This window comes from Macaca thibetana, chromosome 18 (assembly GCF_024542745.1).
Source record: "Macaca thibetana thibetana isolate TM-01 chromosome 18, ASM2454274v1, whole genome shotgun sequence".
Lineage (NCBI taxonomy): Eukaryota > Metazoa > Chordata > Mammalia > Primates > Cercopithecidae > Macaca > Macaca thibetana.
In genome coordinates, this window is record NC_065595.1 from 62,336,825 (window position 1) to 62,354,220 (window position 17,396).

At 47.0% G+C, this 17,396-nt stretch overlaps 1 protein-coding gene and 1 long non-coding RNA gene across 2 annotated transcripts in view; one reads left to right on the forward strand and one right to left on the reverse strand.

Annotated features, from left to right (window-relative positions):
• Positions 1-275: 275 nt before the first annotated feature.
• On the reverse strand, positions 276-4,185 carry LOC126941186 (uncharacterized). Its single transcript, XR_007721126.1, has 3 exons — positions 3,583-4,185; positions 2,395-2,772; positions 276-1,127 (listed from the first exon to the last, which is right to left on the reverse strand). It is a non-coding gene; the product is annotated as an uncharacterized LOC126941186 (long non-coding RNA).
• A 196-nt stretch (positions 4,186-4,381) lies between these two features.
• Positions 4,382-17,396, forward strand: part of EMILIN2 (elastin microfibril interfacer 2) — a 60,758-nt gene continuing 47,743 nt past the window's right edge. The window contains exons 1-2 of the mRNA XM_050767434.1: positions 4,382-4,527; positions 5,014-5,136. Coding sequence (XP_050623391.1) covers positions 4,394-4,527; positions 5,014-5,136 — 257 coding nt within the window. The 5' untranslated portion in view covers positions 4,382-4,393. The remainder of the gene's footprint in view (positions 4,528-5,013; positions 5,137-17,396) is intronic.

A 17,396-nucleotide genomic window follows, 5' to 3' on the forward strand; every position in this document is an offset into this window, starting at 1 on the left:
TATTCAAGATATCTAGTGTTCAAGAACTTTCTTTTTCCATCATTAACTAAGCAGAACTAGGAAGCAATAAAGATACCTAAAAGTACACTAGAAATCCAGGGAACAGTTTTTTTGAACTCCAGAAAGTAAAGAGCCAAGGCGGGAGGGTCGCCTGAGCTCACGAGTCCAAGACCAGCCTGACAACATAGTGAGACACCCATCTCTACAAAAAAATTGAAAAAAATTAGCCAGATGAGGTGGCATGTGCCTGTAGTCCCAGCTATTCAGGAGGCTGAGGTAGGAGGATTGCTTGAGCCTGAGAGGTGGAGGCTGCAGGGAGCCATGGTAGCACCACTGCATTTCAGCCTGGGTGACAGAGCAAGACCCTAGATCCAAAAACAAAACAAAACAAAACAAAAAAACAGATGAGGGATCAGAAGGGCGGAAAGCCCAGGCTAATCTCATGATTCTTGACCACATCCTAGATGCAAATCAGTTCATCTTGATCAAATGTCCCTGCGCAGATGGCTGGGGTGGGGCTAGGGGAAATGTATTTGCCTGCTGCCTCAGTGATAGTCACCCTCCTTTTCCAACAGGCAATGGAGGGGTGGAGGGGGCACCTGGGTGTGCTGGAGGCCCGAGAGGCTCACCGCTTCCAAGAAAACCATCCCTAAGCACACACAGAGCCTGATGAACAGCTTATGTCATGATCCACAAGTGAACGAGAGAATGGATTGTATGAATGACCCATTCATAATGAAGTAGTTCTTCCTTGAATTTTTGCTTTAGGTAAGTTGGTCACACAATCAAGGGTGTGTGTCCCAGGTTACTATGGGACACTTGTTTCCAAAGCAGAAGAAATTCCTTCAGATTGTTATAGAAAACATAGTTTTCAAGTGCTCATTTAAGGTAGTTGGCAGCATGGAAACAGTTCATACCTGCAGCTTTCTGGCAGCATATCCACATCATTGTTCATGGCAGGGATCAGAAGTCCTGCCCAATTAGTCCGTTTCTTAATGTGCTGAAGCTCTCTATCCTCCAGAAGCTCTCTATCCTCCAGAAGCTCTCTATCCTCCAGAAGCTTCCCTCTGTCTTGTTTCTTGTGCAAGGCATTCTGGTTCCTGAGTTTGTTGCATCCCTTCCTCCAGCTGGAAAAGAGAAAAGAAAGAGGGTCTCTTGGGATCTTGGCCTCAAATCAAGAAATAACCTTGCGGCTGGGCACAGTGGCTAACACCTGTAATCCCAAGACTTTAGGAGACGAAGGCAGGAGGACTGCTTGAAACCAGGAGTTCAAGATCAACCTGGGCAACCAAGTGAGACCCCCCCCATCTCTACAAAAAATAAAAAATTAACTGGGCATGGTGGTGTGTATCTGTACTCCTAGCTGCTTAGAAGACTGAAGTAGGAGGATCACTTGAGCCCAGGAGTTGCAGGCTATAGTGAGCTATGATGGCGTACAAAAAGTCAGCCTGGTATGGTAGTGTGTGCCTGTAGTCCCAGCTATTCAGAAGTCTGAGGTAGGAGGATTGCTTGAGCCCAGGGATATCAAGGCTGCAGTGAGCCATGATTGCACCACTGTACTCCAGCCTGAATGAGAGAGCAAGACTCCATCTCAAGAGAAAAAAAAACCCCAAAAAGTAAAAGAAGAGAATAATAGGCCAGGCACAGTGGCTCATGCCTGAAATCCCAGCACTTTAAAAAGCCAAGGCAGGAGGATGGCTTGAGATTAAGCATTCAAGACCAGCCTGGGCAACATGATGAGATCCCATTTCTACCAAAAATTCAAAAAATTAGCTGAGTGTGATGGCACACACCTGTGGTCTCAGCTACGCGGGAGGCTACGGTGGGAGGATTGCTTGAGCATGGGAGCTTGAGGCTGCAGTGAGCCATGATCACGCCACTGGACTCCAGCATGGGTGACAGAGTGAGACCCTTTCCCCCAAATAAATAAATAAATAAATAAATAAATAAATAAAAATACAAAAGAGGGAAGTAACCTTCTGAAAGTCAAGAATTTTCTGTCTTCCCAGGGCAGGCCCACAAAAACATACATGGGCTTGTGTCTGGAGAAAGACGTGCAATAAACATTAGCTCACTTAGTTGACTGTCCAGGAACTCTAACACCCTTCATTGCATGGCAGTGCCTGGAAGCCCTCCAAACACAGGCCCCGTGTCAGTGTGGGCTCACTCATGAATCCTCAGTATTTTTGCACAATGCCTAGCTTGTAACAGATGCTCAGAATGAAATTTATTTACCGATACATGCTATTGATAGCTGATTAAATATAGTACTGTGGTCATCTCAATGAAAAGTTGGTCCTTATACTCTTGGACAACTTCCTAGTATAACTTTGATTTGACAGAAAAAACAGATTGACTTGATCAGCTCAACGCACTTTCAAGTCTGAGATTTACCTGTATCAGAGACACGTTGGAGTTGTTCTCTGCTAGTTGTAGACACACACAACTTGTGTTTCCTCCATTTTTTCCCCCTCTTCCTCTTCTCCATTTCTATGCTCTGTTTCTACTCTATGAGTGTTTACCGTCGAGAGGGCGTTAGACAGGCAGGATAGGGAAGTCACACAGAAAGATACAGATTGGGTTACGAAAGACAGCTTTTTATCCCTTTCTGTTATTTCCCCCCGACGGTGGCTCTTTTGAAGGCTGGGATGACTTCAGTCCACTATTTGCATGATCTTCCGTTTAGAGTCCAGGGACAGATGATGTCCTTACATGGTATAATCTTCTGCTTGGCCCTTGTAGTTTCTGCTTAGGGACTTTTCTTTCTTTCATCTGCAAATCAGAAGGTCCAACAACACCATCAAAGAATATTAGAAACAAAATAGACCAATGGCTTCATTTAGTAGAGTAGGAACACAGGAAACGTTTTTATTTTTTATTTTTTGAGACGGATTTTCACTCTTTTTGCCCAGGCTGGAGTGCAGTAGTGAGATCTCGGCTCACTGCAACCTCCATCTCCCTGGTTCAAGCGATTCTCCTGCCTCAGTCTCCCAAGTAGCTGGGATTACAGGCATGTGCCACCATGCCCGGCTAATTTTTTTTTTTTTTTTTTTTTTTGTATTTTTAGTAGAGACGGGGTTTCACCATGTTGGTTAGGCTGGTCTTGAACTCCTGACCTCAGGTGATCCACCCGCCTTGGCCTCCCAAAGTGCTGGGATTACAGGCCTGAGCCACCCCGCCTGGCCCACAGCAAAGCTTTATTCACTTAACAAGTCATGGCCAACAGCGTCTGGTTAGCTCACAGAGGCCACAGTTTATCTGTGGAGTCTGGTAATCATGTCACTCACGACCCTGTACATTAATTAGATGCAGCAGGTCATCTCAAATACATAGCTCTTTCCAACACCCCTTAGAATACAGCACTTGGGTGGTGATTTTATTTAACATTCCAGTACTTCATCCCAAAAAGAAATTGGTGGAGATTAGTGTAACTCAAGAATAGGCAGAAAACATACAAGAAAGTTTAAGACAGATGTCTAGCGGTGCCTGAACTGTTGAGAAGCAAAGGTGAGTAAATGCCTTAGTTTCAATAGAAAAAGAAAGTTCACAGTAGGACCTCAGCAGCAGAGGCTGTGAGATCACCTTTCAAGAATTGTAGAGCTGGACCCCGAACTGCAGCAGCCACTGGGAATTGGTGAGGCTGTGACTTGTCCTGTCCTGCCGCCCCCCACGTGGACTGTAGATGATTCCTAAGGCAGAGACGGGTAAAGAAAGAAGAGAACCAGCGTTCATTTCCCCCGGACTCTGTAAGTCCATGGAGGTGGTGGGGGAATGGCCGTGTCTTGCCCGAGGAGGAAATCCGAGTCGAGCCCCCACTCCTCTCCCCACGGGACTGATAAACGTGTCCCTCATTCGCCCCGGGAGGCTGGCACCCAGGCACGACGCGAGGACAGCCAGACTCGCCGACGGCGGCAGCGTCCCGAGGGGCCGGGAGCGCGCCTGTTGGAAGGTGGGAGGCGGAGTTGCTCGGCATCTGGGAAGAGACCAAAGGAATGAGTAATTGGAAATTCTGTAACATAGACCCTTATCCCAAACCCTTTAGTTCTTCCACCCCGAGCCCCCTGCCGAGAAGCGAAGGGACTGGAGACAGGGAGACGTGGTGGAGGGAGAGTCACGTTTCGGAGAGGGAAGTGAAATAAAGAGGGCGGCACCCGGGGGGACCTGTGCGTCATTGAGGGACCGAGGAGAAGCGCAGGGCGCACGGGGCTGCAAAAGGAGAAGTAGGAACGAGAAGCCGGAGGGGGCGGCCGCAGAGCGCGGGTTGGAGCGCCGCGAAGCGCCCGAGCCTTCTGCCTTCGCGGGCGGCGCCCTGGCCGCCAGCAGCCTTGTGGCCGGTGCCCCGATCCGCCGCGCTCCGGACCCGGGCAGGCGGGAAGCGCCCGCTGCGCGCAGGATGTGGCAGCCGACACAGCCCTGGCCCCGCGCGCCCTGGCGCTGGGCGCTGGTGCTGCTGGCCCTGGGCTGCGCGGGGCTGTGCCATGCCGGCCCGCAGCCCGGGTATCCCGCGCGGCCCAGCGCTAGGAACAAGTAAGTGCGCGCCCCTCTGCTGGCCCCAAACCGCCTACCCCTCCCCGGCCCCCAGTCGAGCCCTCGAGCTGCCCTGCCAAAGACGACAAGCGGCAGCCGGGGGTCTCCCTTGGATTTCCCCGGGCGGCTCCTTCTCTGGGTGACCGCGCGCTGCGCCGCCGGCGCCTCAGGCAGAGCTGACTCCGGGGGCGTGGGCGCAGAGTGTCCCACAGACCCGGGTGGTCCGAAAACGACTCCCAGGAATTCCAGGAGCCCCTGGGACCGTGAGTGCTTTTCTTTCCCGTCTTGGTCGGGTCCAGGCGCGCGCTCTCCAGAGGCGCACCCGGGCACCCTCCGGCGTCTGCTCTGTGAAGCTCCCGCCTCCGCAGAGGGCGACGGCCCTCCCCCCGACCCTCGCTAGGTCTGGGGCTGCCGTCCCCTCTCCCCTGGCCTCATTGTTCTCCAGGTTTACACCGTGCCCTTCTCCCTCTCTCTCCTGCACCCCAGGAACTGGTGCGCCTACATCGTGAACAAGAATGTGAGCTGCTCTGTGCTGGAGGGAAGTGAGAGTTTTATTCAGGCTCAGTACAACTGTGCCTGGAACCAGATGCCCTGTCCGTCCGCGCTGGTGTAAGTCCTGGAGCCGGGGAGCGGGCGGGGCGCGCCCGGGCCGGGGCGGTGGGGGTGGGGTGAGGTTGCCGCGCTGGGCTCCAGTCCTCCCGTAAATATCTTCCAGATCCGGTGAAAACCCAGCAGCGGAAAAGCGCTCAGAGCGCTCCGCGGGGCACGGGCCACGCTGGGGTGTTTAGGGAGCGTGTGCTGCCCGAGTGAGCGGGTAGGATGCGCACGCCTTGGGAGTGTGGGGTCGCGGGGGCATGCGAGAGGATGAACAAAGCTCCCACTTCCACTTCTGTTTTTTTCCTTTCAATGTTTGTTTCTAACATAAGACAGCTGAATCTAATTAGATCCATATTGTGTGTTCTGGGGCACACAGAAGATTCCAAAATGTATACTGCTAAAGACTTTTCAATGTAGGATTCGCTGAGAGGTTTGGCTAAGTAGTGCTCTAAAACAAGTGAGTTCTGTCCATATGTCCCCATGAAACGGAATCTTCCAATCTTGTAAGATGTCTGAGCTAAAACCGCAGGAACACTGCTTAAAAGTGTGGTTCCCCAACATACCTCCCCGCAACTTAGATTCGGAGATTTGCTAGAGATTGTGGAAGAGAATGGCCGTTAAAGACGGGGAAGAATTAATCATCTCTTTGCTTATAAAGATTTCACCATCTTAAACAAACAAGCAGGAAGCAATGCAATAAAGTACAAATGCCGCTAAATACATGACACTCATTCCATTGTCATCGGGCAAGACTTTGGGGTTTTGTGTCAGTCTGATATCGGAAGATGGGCCAATGTGAATAAATGGCTGTTGAGGAGCACATGGGATGGCTGAAATTAATTGTTTCCCACTAAGAATAAGTTGTTTGTGTTAGAGCACAGTTGTCATTATAGCAGAGAATAGTCAGTAGGCGGATCTGTCTTTGGCCAAACCAAGGGACAGACTGGAACTTGTACTGCAGGAAACCTTATTCCAGAGAACAGTACATGAGCCTGAAGTCCTGTGGGAAGTGGTCGCTGGGTCTACCCCACGTGGGCTGCTGGAGGAGCTGCCAACAGGGTTCAGCTAATTCCTGCTTGGCAAAAACAAAGCAAAACAGAAACTTAGACGAGGTCCCCACTTCCTAATGTACACTGGAAAATGCTGAAATTGAATGCCCAGCTAGGCTGTCTCTTTGAGTTGGATACATTGTCAGAGAGAGAAGGTACTATCATCCGACCTTAATCTCTTAGGAAGATTGAGACCTCATCGTCTATGGCCAGCAGTCAGTGACATCAGAACCAAGCAAGGTTTTTATACCTTGTGGGAGTGATACAAATTAAGTATTCAACTCCGTTTGAATGCATTTGTTTAAAATTAGAATTGAGTTATTAGTCAGTAATATTTTATTCATCTTATACAAGAACTGCATGTTGTGGCTTGCTATAACCGTAAAACTTACTGGTGACAATTTGGAGATAAATGAATTTTTCATTTCGGGAGGTAATGCATTTTTGTTTAAAAGATGGCTTGTTTTTTGTTTTCTCAAATTATTCTAGCTGCTTGGAAAACCAAAGGATGATTTAATTGTTCTATTTGACAAAAACTCAGTGAAACTTGGTTGTCAGTGGGGAGTGAATCGCCTCCAGATTAGCAGGTTAATGCAAGGCAGTGGGAGTGCATTTTTGCCACCCAGTGAGTAGGACAACAGAATTGTTACAAAAAATGACAGATGTTTCTGTTGTTTTATTAAACGAAGCCAAAATAAGTGACCTGGGTGTTTTTCTTCAGTAATAACCATGTAAACAATTCAAGTGCATTTTTACATTTTAAGTACTGTACTGTAAATGTGAAGTTTAAGAAACAAAGACGGACTGAGTTGATGAACTTGAAAATCTTGACCTTAGTTTCAGCAGTAAATTCAGTCTTAACCTTTTTCAGTATCTTTAGGGATGGGACTGAATGGTTTACCTTATTTTTCAACTGAGGAATGCTTCCTAAGGTTTCTTTTTTGTTTGTTTGTATTGTTTTGAGACAGAGTCTTACCATGTCACCCAGGCTGGGATGCAGTGGCATGATCTTGGCTCACTGCAACCTCTGCCTCCTGTGTTCAAGCAATTCTCATTCCTCAGCCTCCCGAGTAGCTGGGACTACAGGTGCGTGCCACCATGTCCAGCTTTTTTTTTTTTTTTTTTTGTATTTTTAGTAGAGACAGGGTTTCAACATGTTGGCCAGGCTGGTCTCGAACTTGAGCTCAGGCAATTGGCCCGCCTCAGCCTGCTAAAGTACTAGGATTATAAACGTGAGCCACCATGTCCGGCCCCTAAGTTTGGAGAATTGGTGAATGAATGAAGACAAAGAAAGGAGCTTTCTTTTTATACTTAACAAGGAGGAATGGCTGTTTCACATGGAATTGCTCAGTTTTTTTCTGAGGAATCTGGAAGCCTGAGTCACCTGGGACCTGTGGAAGGAAAGTTGAGTTTTTTATTATTATTGTTTTTTAGAGACAGGGTCTCACCGTGTCACCCAGGCTGGGGTGCAGTGGCACCATCATAGTTCACTGCAACCTCTAACTCTCGGGCTCAAGCGATCCTCCCAGCTCAGCCTCCTGAGTAGCTGGGATTACAAGTACAAGTCACTGCATCCTGCTAGTTTTTTATTTTTATTTTTTTAGGGATGAGGTCTCACTATGTTGCCCAGGCTGGAAAAGAAGGTTCTTCAGAAACTCACCCTAGAGTGACTGAGGGATAATTTGTGAGCAGTGTTGGAAGTACAGGGCTGGAGGTTGGCTGAGATGCTGGAGATAGAAACGCAATTCTGCAGTTGAGAGTGACAGACAGGTTGGCGTCATTGAGGCCTTGACATGGTTGAGCAGAGCTGAGTTCTTAGGAACAGTGGAGGGGAAGGAAGAGGAAGAGCCAGGCAAGGAGAGAGAGTGAAGCAAAGATATTGGTAGAGGAAACCCCATCTTAGAGACTCAGGAGAAGTCCTGGAGGCTTCAGGCTCCAGAAAAGCCATGGGTTAGTGAGCAGGAAGCAATCGTTTCTGCGGAAAGAGACTATTCAGGTCAGTGGGGTGCAGGCATTGTAATTTGTGTGAGATTGAGGGAGTGAGTCATGAAGAAACTTAGTTATGCAGAAAACGATATGATAGGAAAAAGGCTCTGATGGGAAAAAAGGAGTTAGATAGTAGCCAAGCAGGTAAATAATTACTTAGAGAGAACTCTGGGCCAGGCAGGGTGGCTCATGCCTGTAATCCCAACATTTTGGGAGGCCGAGGCGGGAGGATCACTTGAGCCCAAGAGTTTGAGATTAGCCTAGGCAACATAGTGTGACCCCATCACTATAAAAATTTTTTTAAAAAAATAGCAGGGTACAGTGGTGAACACCTGTAGTCCCAGCCACTCGGGAGGCTGAGATAGAAGGATTGCTTAAGGCCAGGAGTTCGAGGCTGCAGTGAGCTGTGATCATGTCACTGCGCTCCAGCCTGGGTGATAGAGTGAGACCCTGTCTAAAACAGAGAGAGAGAGAGAGACAGACAGAGAGAGCGCTCTGCCTATCTGGGGACAGAAGTAAAGTAGCCATAGAGAGAGTGCTCCAAAACTGAGGGTGAAACCGCTGGGAAATGGGGTGTGATGGAGGTACTCATTCAAATAACAGGAGGAGGGCTTCTGCGCCTGGCCATGTGGTTGGGCCCTACCAGCCTCCTTAGCTGTAGAGACTGACTGCAGGCCGCAGGTGCCTTGTCAGAAGGATGAGACAGTGCCCCATTTAATATGTATGAAAAGCCTTAGATTCCAGATTGTGAATTTGAATATTGTTATGTGAAACCAGGAACAAAAGGGTTTGTTTTTTTTTTTAAATGATAAGTGGGCATTTTAAGTAATGACTTTTCTGATACTATAAAGTACCTTCTATGTGCCAGGCCCCGTGGTAGGGCTTTCTATTCCATATATTAGTTTATTTAGTTTCTGCAACAGCCCTTCAGGTTGAATGGTATTATCTCCATTTCACCAAGGAGAAAACTGAGATGAGCCATTCCCTAAGTTGCCTGTGATCGTGTGAGGGTAGCCACTGAGCCGCCTGCTAATCCAGGGCTCTGCAGACTGCCCTCTGTCTCTATAGCAATGGGAATGTGCCCGTTTGTTTGTCTGAGTGTGTGCTTTCGGTAGGTTGCACAGTACTCAACTACTAAGAGTATTTACACCTTCTTTCATAAAAGGTAATTCTCATATAAAAGTGTTGAGAAAGCATTTCCGTGTGCATTCACGTGTGTGTGCGCGTGCATGCACGTGCCTTTAACCCTCTCGTTACTGTGGGTCATTTTCCTATGATGCATGAACTGTCATTTTTCACACTATACAGTTTGGTGGCTTATTTTAATGAAACACTGGCATATTGGACTGTTTCAAGCTGTTATTAGAGAGGCGAGAGTTATCGGATATACTGCATGGACCAGTGAGCTTGACCACTTCAGGACTTCCACACGTATGTTCCCGAGCTCAGCTGCCAGCATGAAACTTGTCACAGGGGAATGGTGTTAAAAGCAGGCTTCCAGAAGAATTTAAATCCCACGCCCTAATGGTTGTGATACTAGTCTTATGTGTAAGTAATTGTGCAATAATAATTCGTTTTTTCTTTTTTGAGATGGAGTCTCGCTCTGCTGCCCAGGCTGGAGTGCAGTGGCACCATCTCAGTTCACTGCAACCTCCGCCTGCCGGGTTCAAGTGATTCTCCTGCCTCAGCCTTCTGAGTAGCTGGGATTACAGGTCTGTACCACCACCCCCAGCTAATTTTTGTATTTTTAGTAGAGACGGGGTTTCACCATATTGGCCAGGCTGGTCTCCAACTCCTGACTTCAAGTGATCCGCCTGCCTCGGCCTCCTAAAGTGTTAGGATTATAGGCGTGAGCTATTGCACCAGGCCTGCAATAATCATGCTTAACACCTATAAAGATTCACCATCACTTAGGAATTTAAAATTGGGATGTGTTCTCTCTCTGTCTCTCTCTCTAGTGCACAGGTACTAGACGTGAGGAGGACTCTGGATCCTCCGGGCACAGGATTACTTGAACAAAACATGGTTTGTCTTCCCTCCATAAATTCCTAAGGGTGGCTCAGTAGGATCTCAGGAGGAGGAGGAGGAAAGGGCCACCATCCCCTGGGAGATAAGGAGAGGCTGCAGAAGGGCCTGTGGACTCTAAATAGCACACACCTGCAGGCTGGGCATTGACCATTCAGTCCTAATTCCCAAGGTGGGTCTAAGGCTGGTTTTCCACTCCTGAGATAATTGTTTTACTTTCTACTTCTACATTCATAAAGCCAAATCTCTTAAAAATTTCATTGTATTGGGGAATTTTTCCAATTCTAAAAACTCTTGGCAGCTTGAACAGTCTGGTAGACTCTGCCACCCCCCCAGCCCTTAGGATATTCCCAGCGATCGCCCGTCAGTGTGGTGGATGCAGCCTCTGAATCTGGGCTCTCCGGAGTGGCTGTAAAGGTGGAGAGGTTCTGCCTTGGTCATGGGCTGGTTTTAGGGACAGGTATGTGGAGACATGGAATCGGAGGAGTTGGAATTCTTTGTATGAGGCACTGGGCAGGTTGACATCCGTGGGATTGAGACTGACCGCGGTGGGAATATTTCCTTAAGGAGCATCATGAGAATGTGATGAGCCCCGCCACATTCATTGTTCTCCATTCTTACAGCAACCCTCTGGGGTCATTACCCCCGTTTTACAGGAGGGCAAGTAGTTAGGAAGCAGCAGAACCTGCCTCCAAATCCAGGCCTGTTATTTTCAAACCTTACACTCCTCCCACTCCACACCCAGCAGCCCCGGGAGGTCTCAATCCACAGCCGGGCTGAGCACGCTGAGGGTGCATGTGTGATGCCCAACGCAGCGGGTGCTGCATTGCCAGCCTCCCTGGCGGGGTAGGAAGGCAGGAGGGAAGGGCCTGACATGTCTTACAGCCTCCAATACCCATTGGTCGTGTTTGGATGTACGGCTGGTAGAAAACAGCACGGTCTTTCTTCTCTTTATTGGACTGGCGTTGTTTTCTTTCATGCGTCCCAATTGTCCTACCGTCTCCTGCTCAGCCTGATGGTTTTCGTATTGGAGGCACTGGGAGGCGTCCGGCCCACAGATAGGCTGCGTTGTTGGTGAAGACATCCAAGGACCCCAGAGGTGAGGCAGGACTCTTCCCTCTGAGTTCACTTTGCCTCCAAACTCAGGGCCGAGTTTCTGTAGGGCCCAGAGTTTTCTCTTTCTGACACCACACACTGACGGGCTTATCAGCATCTGGCCACCTCCTCCTCACCCCCTCGTGGCCTGTGTTGTATCTTGGTGGAATTTTTCCTATTAGCTCTTTTTCTAAAACGATCTCATCAGTCGGGGGGAGGGATCTGGGTGGGGCCAACACAGAGCCTGTGCTGCTGAGATAATGCCCGCCAGGAATTTGCAGCAGGTGTTGAGTTCTGTTGAGTTCAGAACACCTCTAATCCTCCTCAGGTTCTGAGGGGAGCAGGTGGTTGTTCAGTTGGAAGAAAATTTGTCTGTTAGGGAATAACCTCAGCCAGGAAATGTGGCTTAAAAACACACACACACACACAACATTTGACTGGGCGTGGTGGCTCATGCCTGTAATTCCAGCCCTTCGGGAGGCTGAAGCAAGAGGATCGCTTGAGCCCAGGAGTTCAAGACCGGCCTGATTAACATAGTGAGACCTTGTCTCTACATAAAATAGAATAAACTAGCTGGGTATGGTGGTACATGCCTGTAGTCCCCGCTACTGGAGAGGCTGAGGTGGGACGATTGCTTGAGCCTGGGAGTTGAAGGCTGCAGTGAGCCATGATTGCACTACTGCACTCCAGCTTGGGTGACAGAATCCAAAAACAAAACAAAACAAAACAAAACAAAACCCCAGAATAGAACATGTAAAGCTGTGGGGGTCTGGGGGAAGAAAATGAGGGCTTACATCTTCTAGAGTCCATTTTCTGTTTTCTACATCTCCAGGAACAGAATAACTTTCAGTTCAAAAAGTACCTTTTGTGTAGAGCTTTGGGGAAATTTTTTTCCCTTCAGCTTTTAAACAAAAGTTTCGTCATCAATTGGCTGTTGGGAGGCTTGTTCCTTGGCATCGAAGGTAACTTGGAGTCAGCTGAGGAGGACTGAGCTCGTGTCAGACTCCTGCACGGGAGGGCTGGAATCCCAGGCTCCAATCCTGGAGAGCTGCAGGCTGTTGCTATTTTGAGTTTCTTTCTTTGGGTTTCCATTCCTTATTGGCCCCTTGAGGCTGCTCCCCTAAAATCTCCAGACCTTCCTTTCAAGTTTCTTATTTCTCTTGTTCCTGTCTCCTTCCTAGGTTCCCGGTGGAGGAGATGCTCTGCTTGCAGGGCCCTTTGGCTTTTCCAGAACATTTCCGCACCATTATTTTATTCTTATCACAAGTTCAGCCAGGAGACTAGGTAGGGCTGAGACTGGGGTGGTGGAAAAAGAACTTCATGCTTAGGGGCTACACTTTCTACCTCTGTCCCACAGAACAGAGAATAGCATTCAAAGAGAGGTAATGGCCTTACAAAAAACAGCTTGCTTTTTGTTACAGCTTGTTTTAATTAGGCCCTGTAATTGGTCTTCCTCTGTTCATCTGTTCCACCCACATTGGCACGTGGTATTGGAGTTAAAAACCCGGAGGTAGCCAGAAAAGGGGAGGCAGGTGGGGGCAGGCTGTAAAGCATGGCAAACAGGTGGGAGCTTCAGGGCTGTGGCTTCCGGGTTGGGCGGGTGGCTGGCGTATTCTGGAAGAGGAGATAGAAGAGTTGGCCTGAAGCTTGACGGCTCCCACCACCAAGCTGTGTGACCACAGGCAAGTCACTTAGCCCTTCTGAGGCACACTTTCCTCACGTCTACATGACAGGGCTGTGGGGAGGAGGCCCAAGGGCGGGAGCACAGCTGACAGAACTTTTAAAACTTGCGCTGTCACACTAATGTAAGGCACACCTAGCAGGCACGTCTGGTGAACACTCACTGTTTTCGTTGTCGGTTTGGAATGTTGTTGCCTCACAAAGTTTTTATCTTTGAAAAACTTTGGGTTTGAAGTTAATGCTTACTGACACATTGGAGAAAGGCTAAAGTGCTCACAATTGAAATCGTTAAATTTGGTGAATTAAGATAATCATGATGCTGACTTGCCTAAGATGAACTTTAAAAGATTAAGTGAAGCTCAGCCGGGCACGGTGGTGTGTTCCTGTAATTCCAGCTACCCGGGAGGCTGAGGCGGGAGGATCACTTGAGTCCAGGAGTTTGAATCCAGCCTGGGCAACATAGTGAGACCCCATCTCTTAAAAATAAAATAAAATTTAAATGTAAAAAAATTGAGTGAAATTCTTAGCGATGACATTGGAAGCCGAGTCAGCAGCGCAGTCTCTTTGCGGGAGTGCACATAAGTGGTTATGGTCAAAGTCAATGCTGCAGTGACCCGTGAGGATTTCTTACTGATTCTGCAGGTGTCTGTGTGCCTGGAGTAGGCCCGTAAAGAAAGGTTAGCTAGATGTTGGATGTTGCTGTGAGTGGTGGTAAACTAGTGCCAATCCCCAGGTGATCTATCCCACAGCCACTGATGTGTTCCTTGAATTCTTTTAGAAAAAAATCCTTCCTCATGTGCCTAATATTAAGATGTTACTAACGTGTGCTGCGTGTACATAATGAAGCAGGTGCCGCATCCAACAGTTACACAGAACTTTATATCCTGTTTTTAAAAATTGAAAACGGATAAACTATACCAGTGGTGAGATTCCTTCTAGTCCGCCACACAAAAGTTCTGATTTATTGTTGGCTGCATGACTTTCTTACTGCTCAGCGTTAACTGCTTCCATCCTTGATGAAGTAGTTTTCTGGGCTTAAAAATAACAACAAACCACTTGATAACATGGTACAGCTGAGCATGACTTCTTACAAAGAACCATTTTCCTGGGAGAACCGAGGGAGGAGCCCCTCATTTTCCAACATGACAGCAGTTCACACTGAAGGAAAAATAATGAAATGACTAAAACTAAACATGCCAATAAGTTTTCTTCTTTCCTTCCTGTTTTAAAATGGTGATGGGTGCTGAAACAAAGTAGAGAGCGTTCAAATGAGCCAGATTCCTGGTTCGAAAGTGCTGTAAAAGCAAACGTTTCTGGGTGTGTCACTTAGCAGGATCCAGAAGGACTCAGCTGCCCTTTTTTTTGTTCCACCTAAGAAAATACTAGAAGACGAGGGAATACGCCTAAGAATTACTCTCTGCAGTGTCAGCCTTTCAGGACAATGTATTTTATTATGTGTTTGATTAAAAGAAGTTTGGTTAAAGAAAAACAGTGTAGGTGAAGCTTTTTAAGTCGATCATTTTGATGGAAGAATTTGCTGAGACTTTGCAGCTTTTCCCCAGCTTTTCCTATCTCTGTGCACCTTTGTGATTGCACAGGTTCTACCTAATGCGCGGCCTTCCTTAGGTTCTGTTTTACAGAGATTTACTTTCAGTCCATAAGACAAGGCACAAGATGTTTCCCTCTTACTTGAAGTGGTTTCCCTACATCTGCTCGACAGGGATGTTGTGAGAGGATAATGAGGTAAAGACCTAAAAATGTTTTCTAAACCATAGTGGTGACAATGCTACTTGTTTTTCTGCTAACTGAAGCTTTTCCACATATCTTGAAACGGAGGAGGAAAGCCGAGGGGGCGATTGCGACAGAACTTAGGGCGTGGGAGGAGTTTTGCAATCCAGCCCTTCTTGGGAGAACCTTTCTCCGTTAAAGCGACTCTGGCTTGCGTTTAGCCTCTGAATGAAGGACTGGAGCAGGGAGGCATAGTCAAGCCTTTCTTAATATTTCACACATTCCAGAACCTTGAGTCCGGTCTGCTGTGCTGGCGGTGCTCAGGCCTGGTTTATGTCAGGCGTCTCCGACCTTGGAGATCTTGGGCAGCTTGCAGCAGGAGCAGCAGCCTGTTGGTGCCAGGAAGCAAGGTCAGGGCCCCCACTCCGCCACGATGGGCAATGCGCCCTTTCCCATCACAACAAGTTTCATCACCTCCTGGCCACTCTCGAGATTTGCGAGTCATTCTGTTGCATTGTTGCTGAAAATAACTGGCAAGCCAAGGCACAGATCTCCTTCTCACAGCCGGTGCAGGGGGAAAGCAGAAATGTCGCTGTGTCTCGTGTCTGGAACCAAAGAGCAAAGCACTTTCTAGACACTCCTTGTCAGAATCGTTACCGGAAAATGAGTAATCCCAATTAGGAAGCTCCTTTTGTTGTGTTTTCTTTTTTGTTTCTTTATGTTTTTTTTTTTATTTCCATAGGTTTTTTGGGGAATGACTAGTATTTGGTTATATGAGTAAGTTCTTTAGGGGTGATTTGTGAGATTTTGGTGCACCCATCACTTGAGCAGTATACACTGAACCCAGTTTGTAGTTTTTTATTTCTCAGCCCCTTCCCACCCTTTTCCCCTGAGTCCCCAAAGTCCATTGTGTCATTCTTATGCCTTTGCATCCTCGTAGTTTGGCTCCCGTTTGGCTCCCACTTATGAGTGAGAACATAATGTTTGGTTTTCCATTCCTGAGTTACTTCACTTAGAATAATAGTCTCCAACTCCATCCAGGTTGCTGCGAATACCATTAATTCATCCCTTTTTATAGCTGAGTAGTATTCCATCATATATAATTTCTTTTTTATCTTCCTTTCTTTCCTTTCTTTCCTTTCTTTCCTTTCTTTCCTTTCTTTCCTTTCTTTCCTTTCTTTCCTTTCTTTCCTTTCTTTCCTTTCTTTCCTTTCCTTTCCTTTCCTTTCCTTTCCTTTCCTTTCCTTTCCTTTCCTTCCTTCCTTTCCTTCCTTCCTTTCCTTCCTTCCTTTCCTTCCTTCCTTTCCTTCCTTCCTTTCCTTCCTTCCTTTCTTTCCTTCCTTTCTTTCCTTCATTTCTTTCTTTCTTTCCTTTCTTTCCTTTCTTTTCCTTCTTTCCTTTCTTTCTTTCCTTTCTTTCTTTCCTTTCTTTCTTTCCTTTCTTTCTTTCTTTCCTTTCTTTCTTTCCTTTCTTTCTTTCTTTCCTTTCTTTCTTTCTTTCTTTCCTTTCTTTTCTTCTGATTCTCACTCAGTTGCCCAGGCTCTGGAGTGCAGTGGTACCATCTTGGCTCGCTGCAATCTCCGCCTCCTGGGTTCAAGTGATTCTCCCACCTCAGCCTCCAAGTAGCTGGGATTACAGGTGCCCACCACCATGCCCGGCTAATTTTGTATACTTAGTTGAGATGGGGTTTCACCAGGTTGGTCTCGAACTCCTGACCTCAAGTGATCCACCCACCCCAGCCTCCCAAAGTGCTGGGATTACAGATGTGAGCCACCACACCCTGCCCTATACCACAGTTTCCTTATCCACTCGTTGATTGATGGGGATTTGTGTTGGTTCTACATTTTTGCAATTGTGAATTGTGCTTCTATAAACATATATGTGTAAGTTTCTTTTTCATATAATGACTTCTTTTTCTCTGGGTAGATACCCAGTAGTGGGGTTGCTGGATCAAATGGTAGTTCTACTTTTAGTTCTTTAGGGAACCCCCACACTATTTTCCATAGTGGTTGGGCTAGTTTACATTCCCACCAGCAGTGTAGAAGTGTTCCCTTTTCACCACATACATACATGCCAATATCCATTATTTTTTAATTTTTTTGATTATGGTCATTCTTGTGGGAGTAAGGTGGTATCACATTGTGGTTTTGATTTGCATTTCCCTGATCGTTGGTAATGTTGAGGATTTTTTCTTTTTTTTTTTTTTTTGGCCATTTGTACATCTTCTTTTGAGAATTGTCCATTCATGTCCTTAGCCTACTTTTTGATGGGATTGTTTGTTTTCTTCTTGCTAATTTGTTTGAGTTTGTTATAGATTCTGGATATTAGTCTTTTGTCAGATGTATAGATTGTGAAGATTTTCTCCTACTCTGTGGGTTGTCTGTTTACCCTGCTGAGTGTTCCTTTTGCTTTGCAAAAGCTCTTTAGTTTAATTAAGTCCCACCTATTTCTCTTTGTTTTTGTTGCATTTGCTTTTGTGTTCTTGGTCATGAAGTCTTTGCCTAAGCCAATGTCTAGAAGGGCTTTTCCAATGTTATCTTCTAGAATTTTTATAGTTTCAGGTCTTAGATTTAAATCCTTGATCCATCTTGAGTTGATTTTTGTATAAGGTGAGAGATGAGGATCCAGTTTCATTCTTCTACATGTGGTTTGCCAGCACCACCCATTTGTTGAATAGGGTGTCCTTTCCCCCACTTTGTTTTTGTTTCC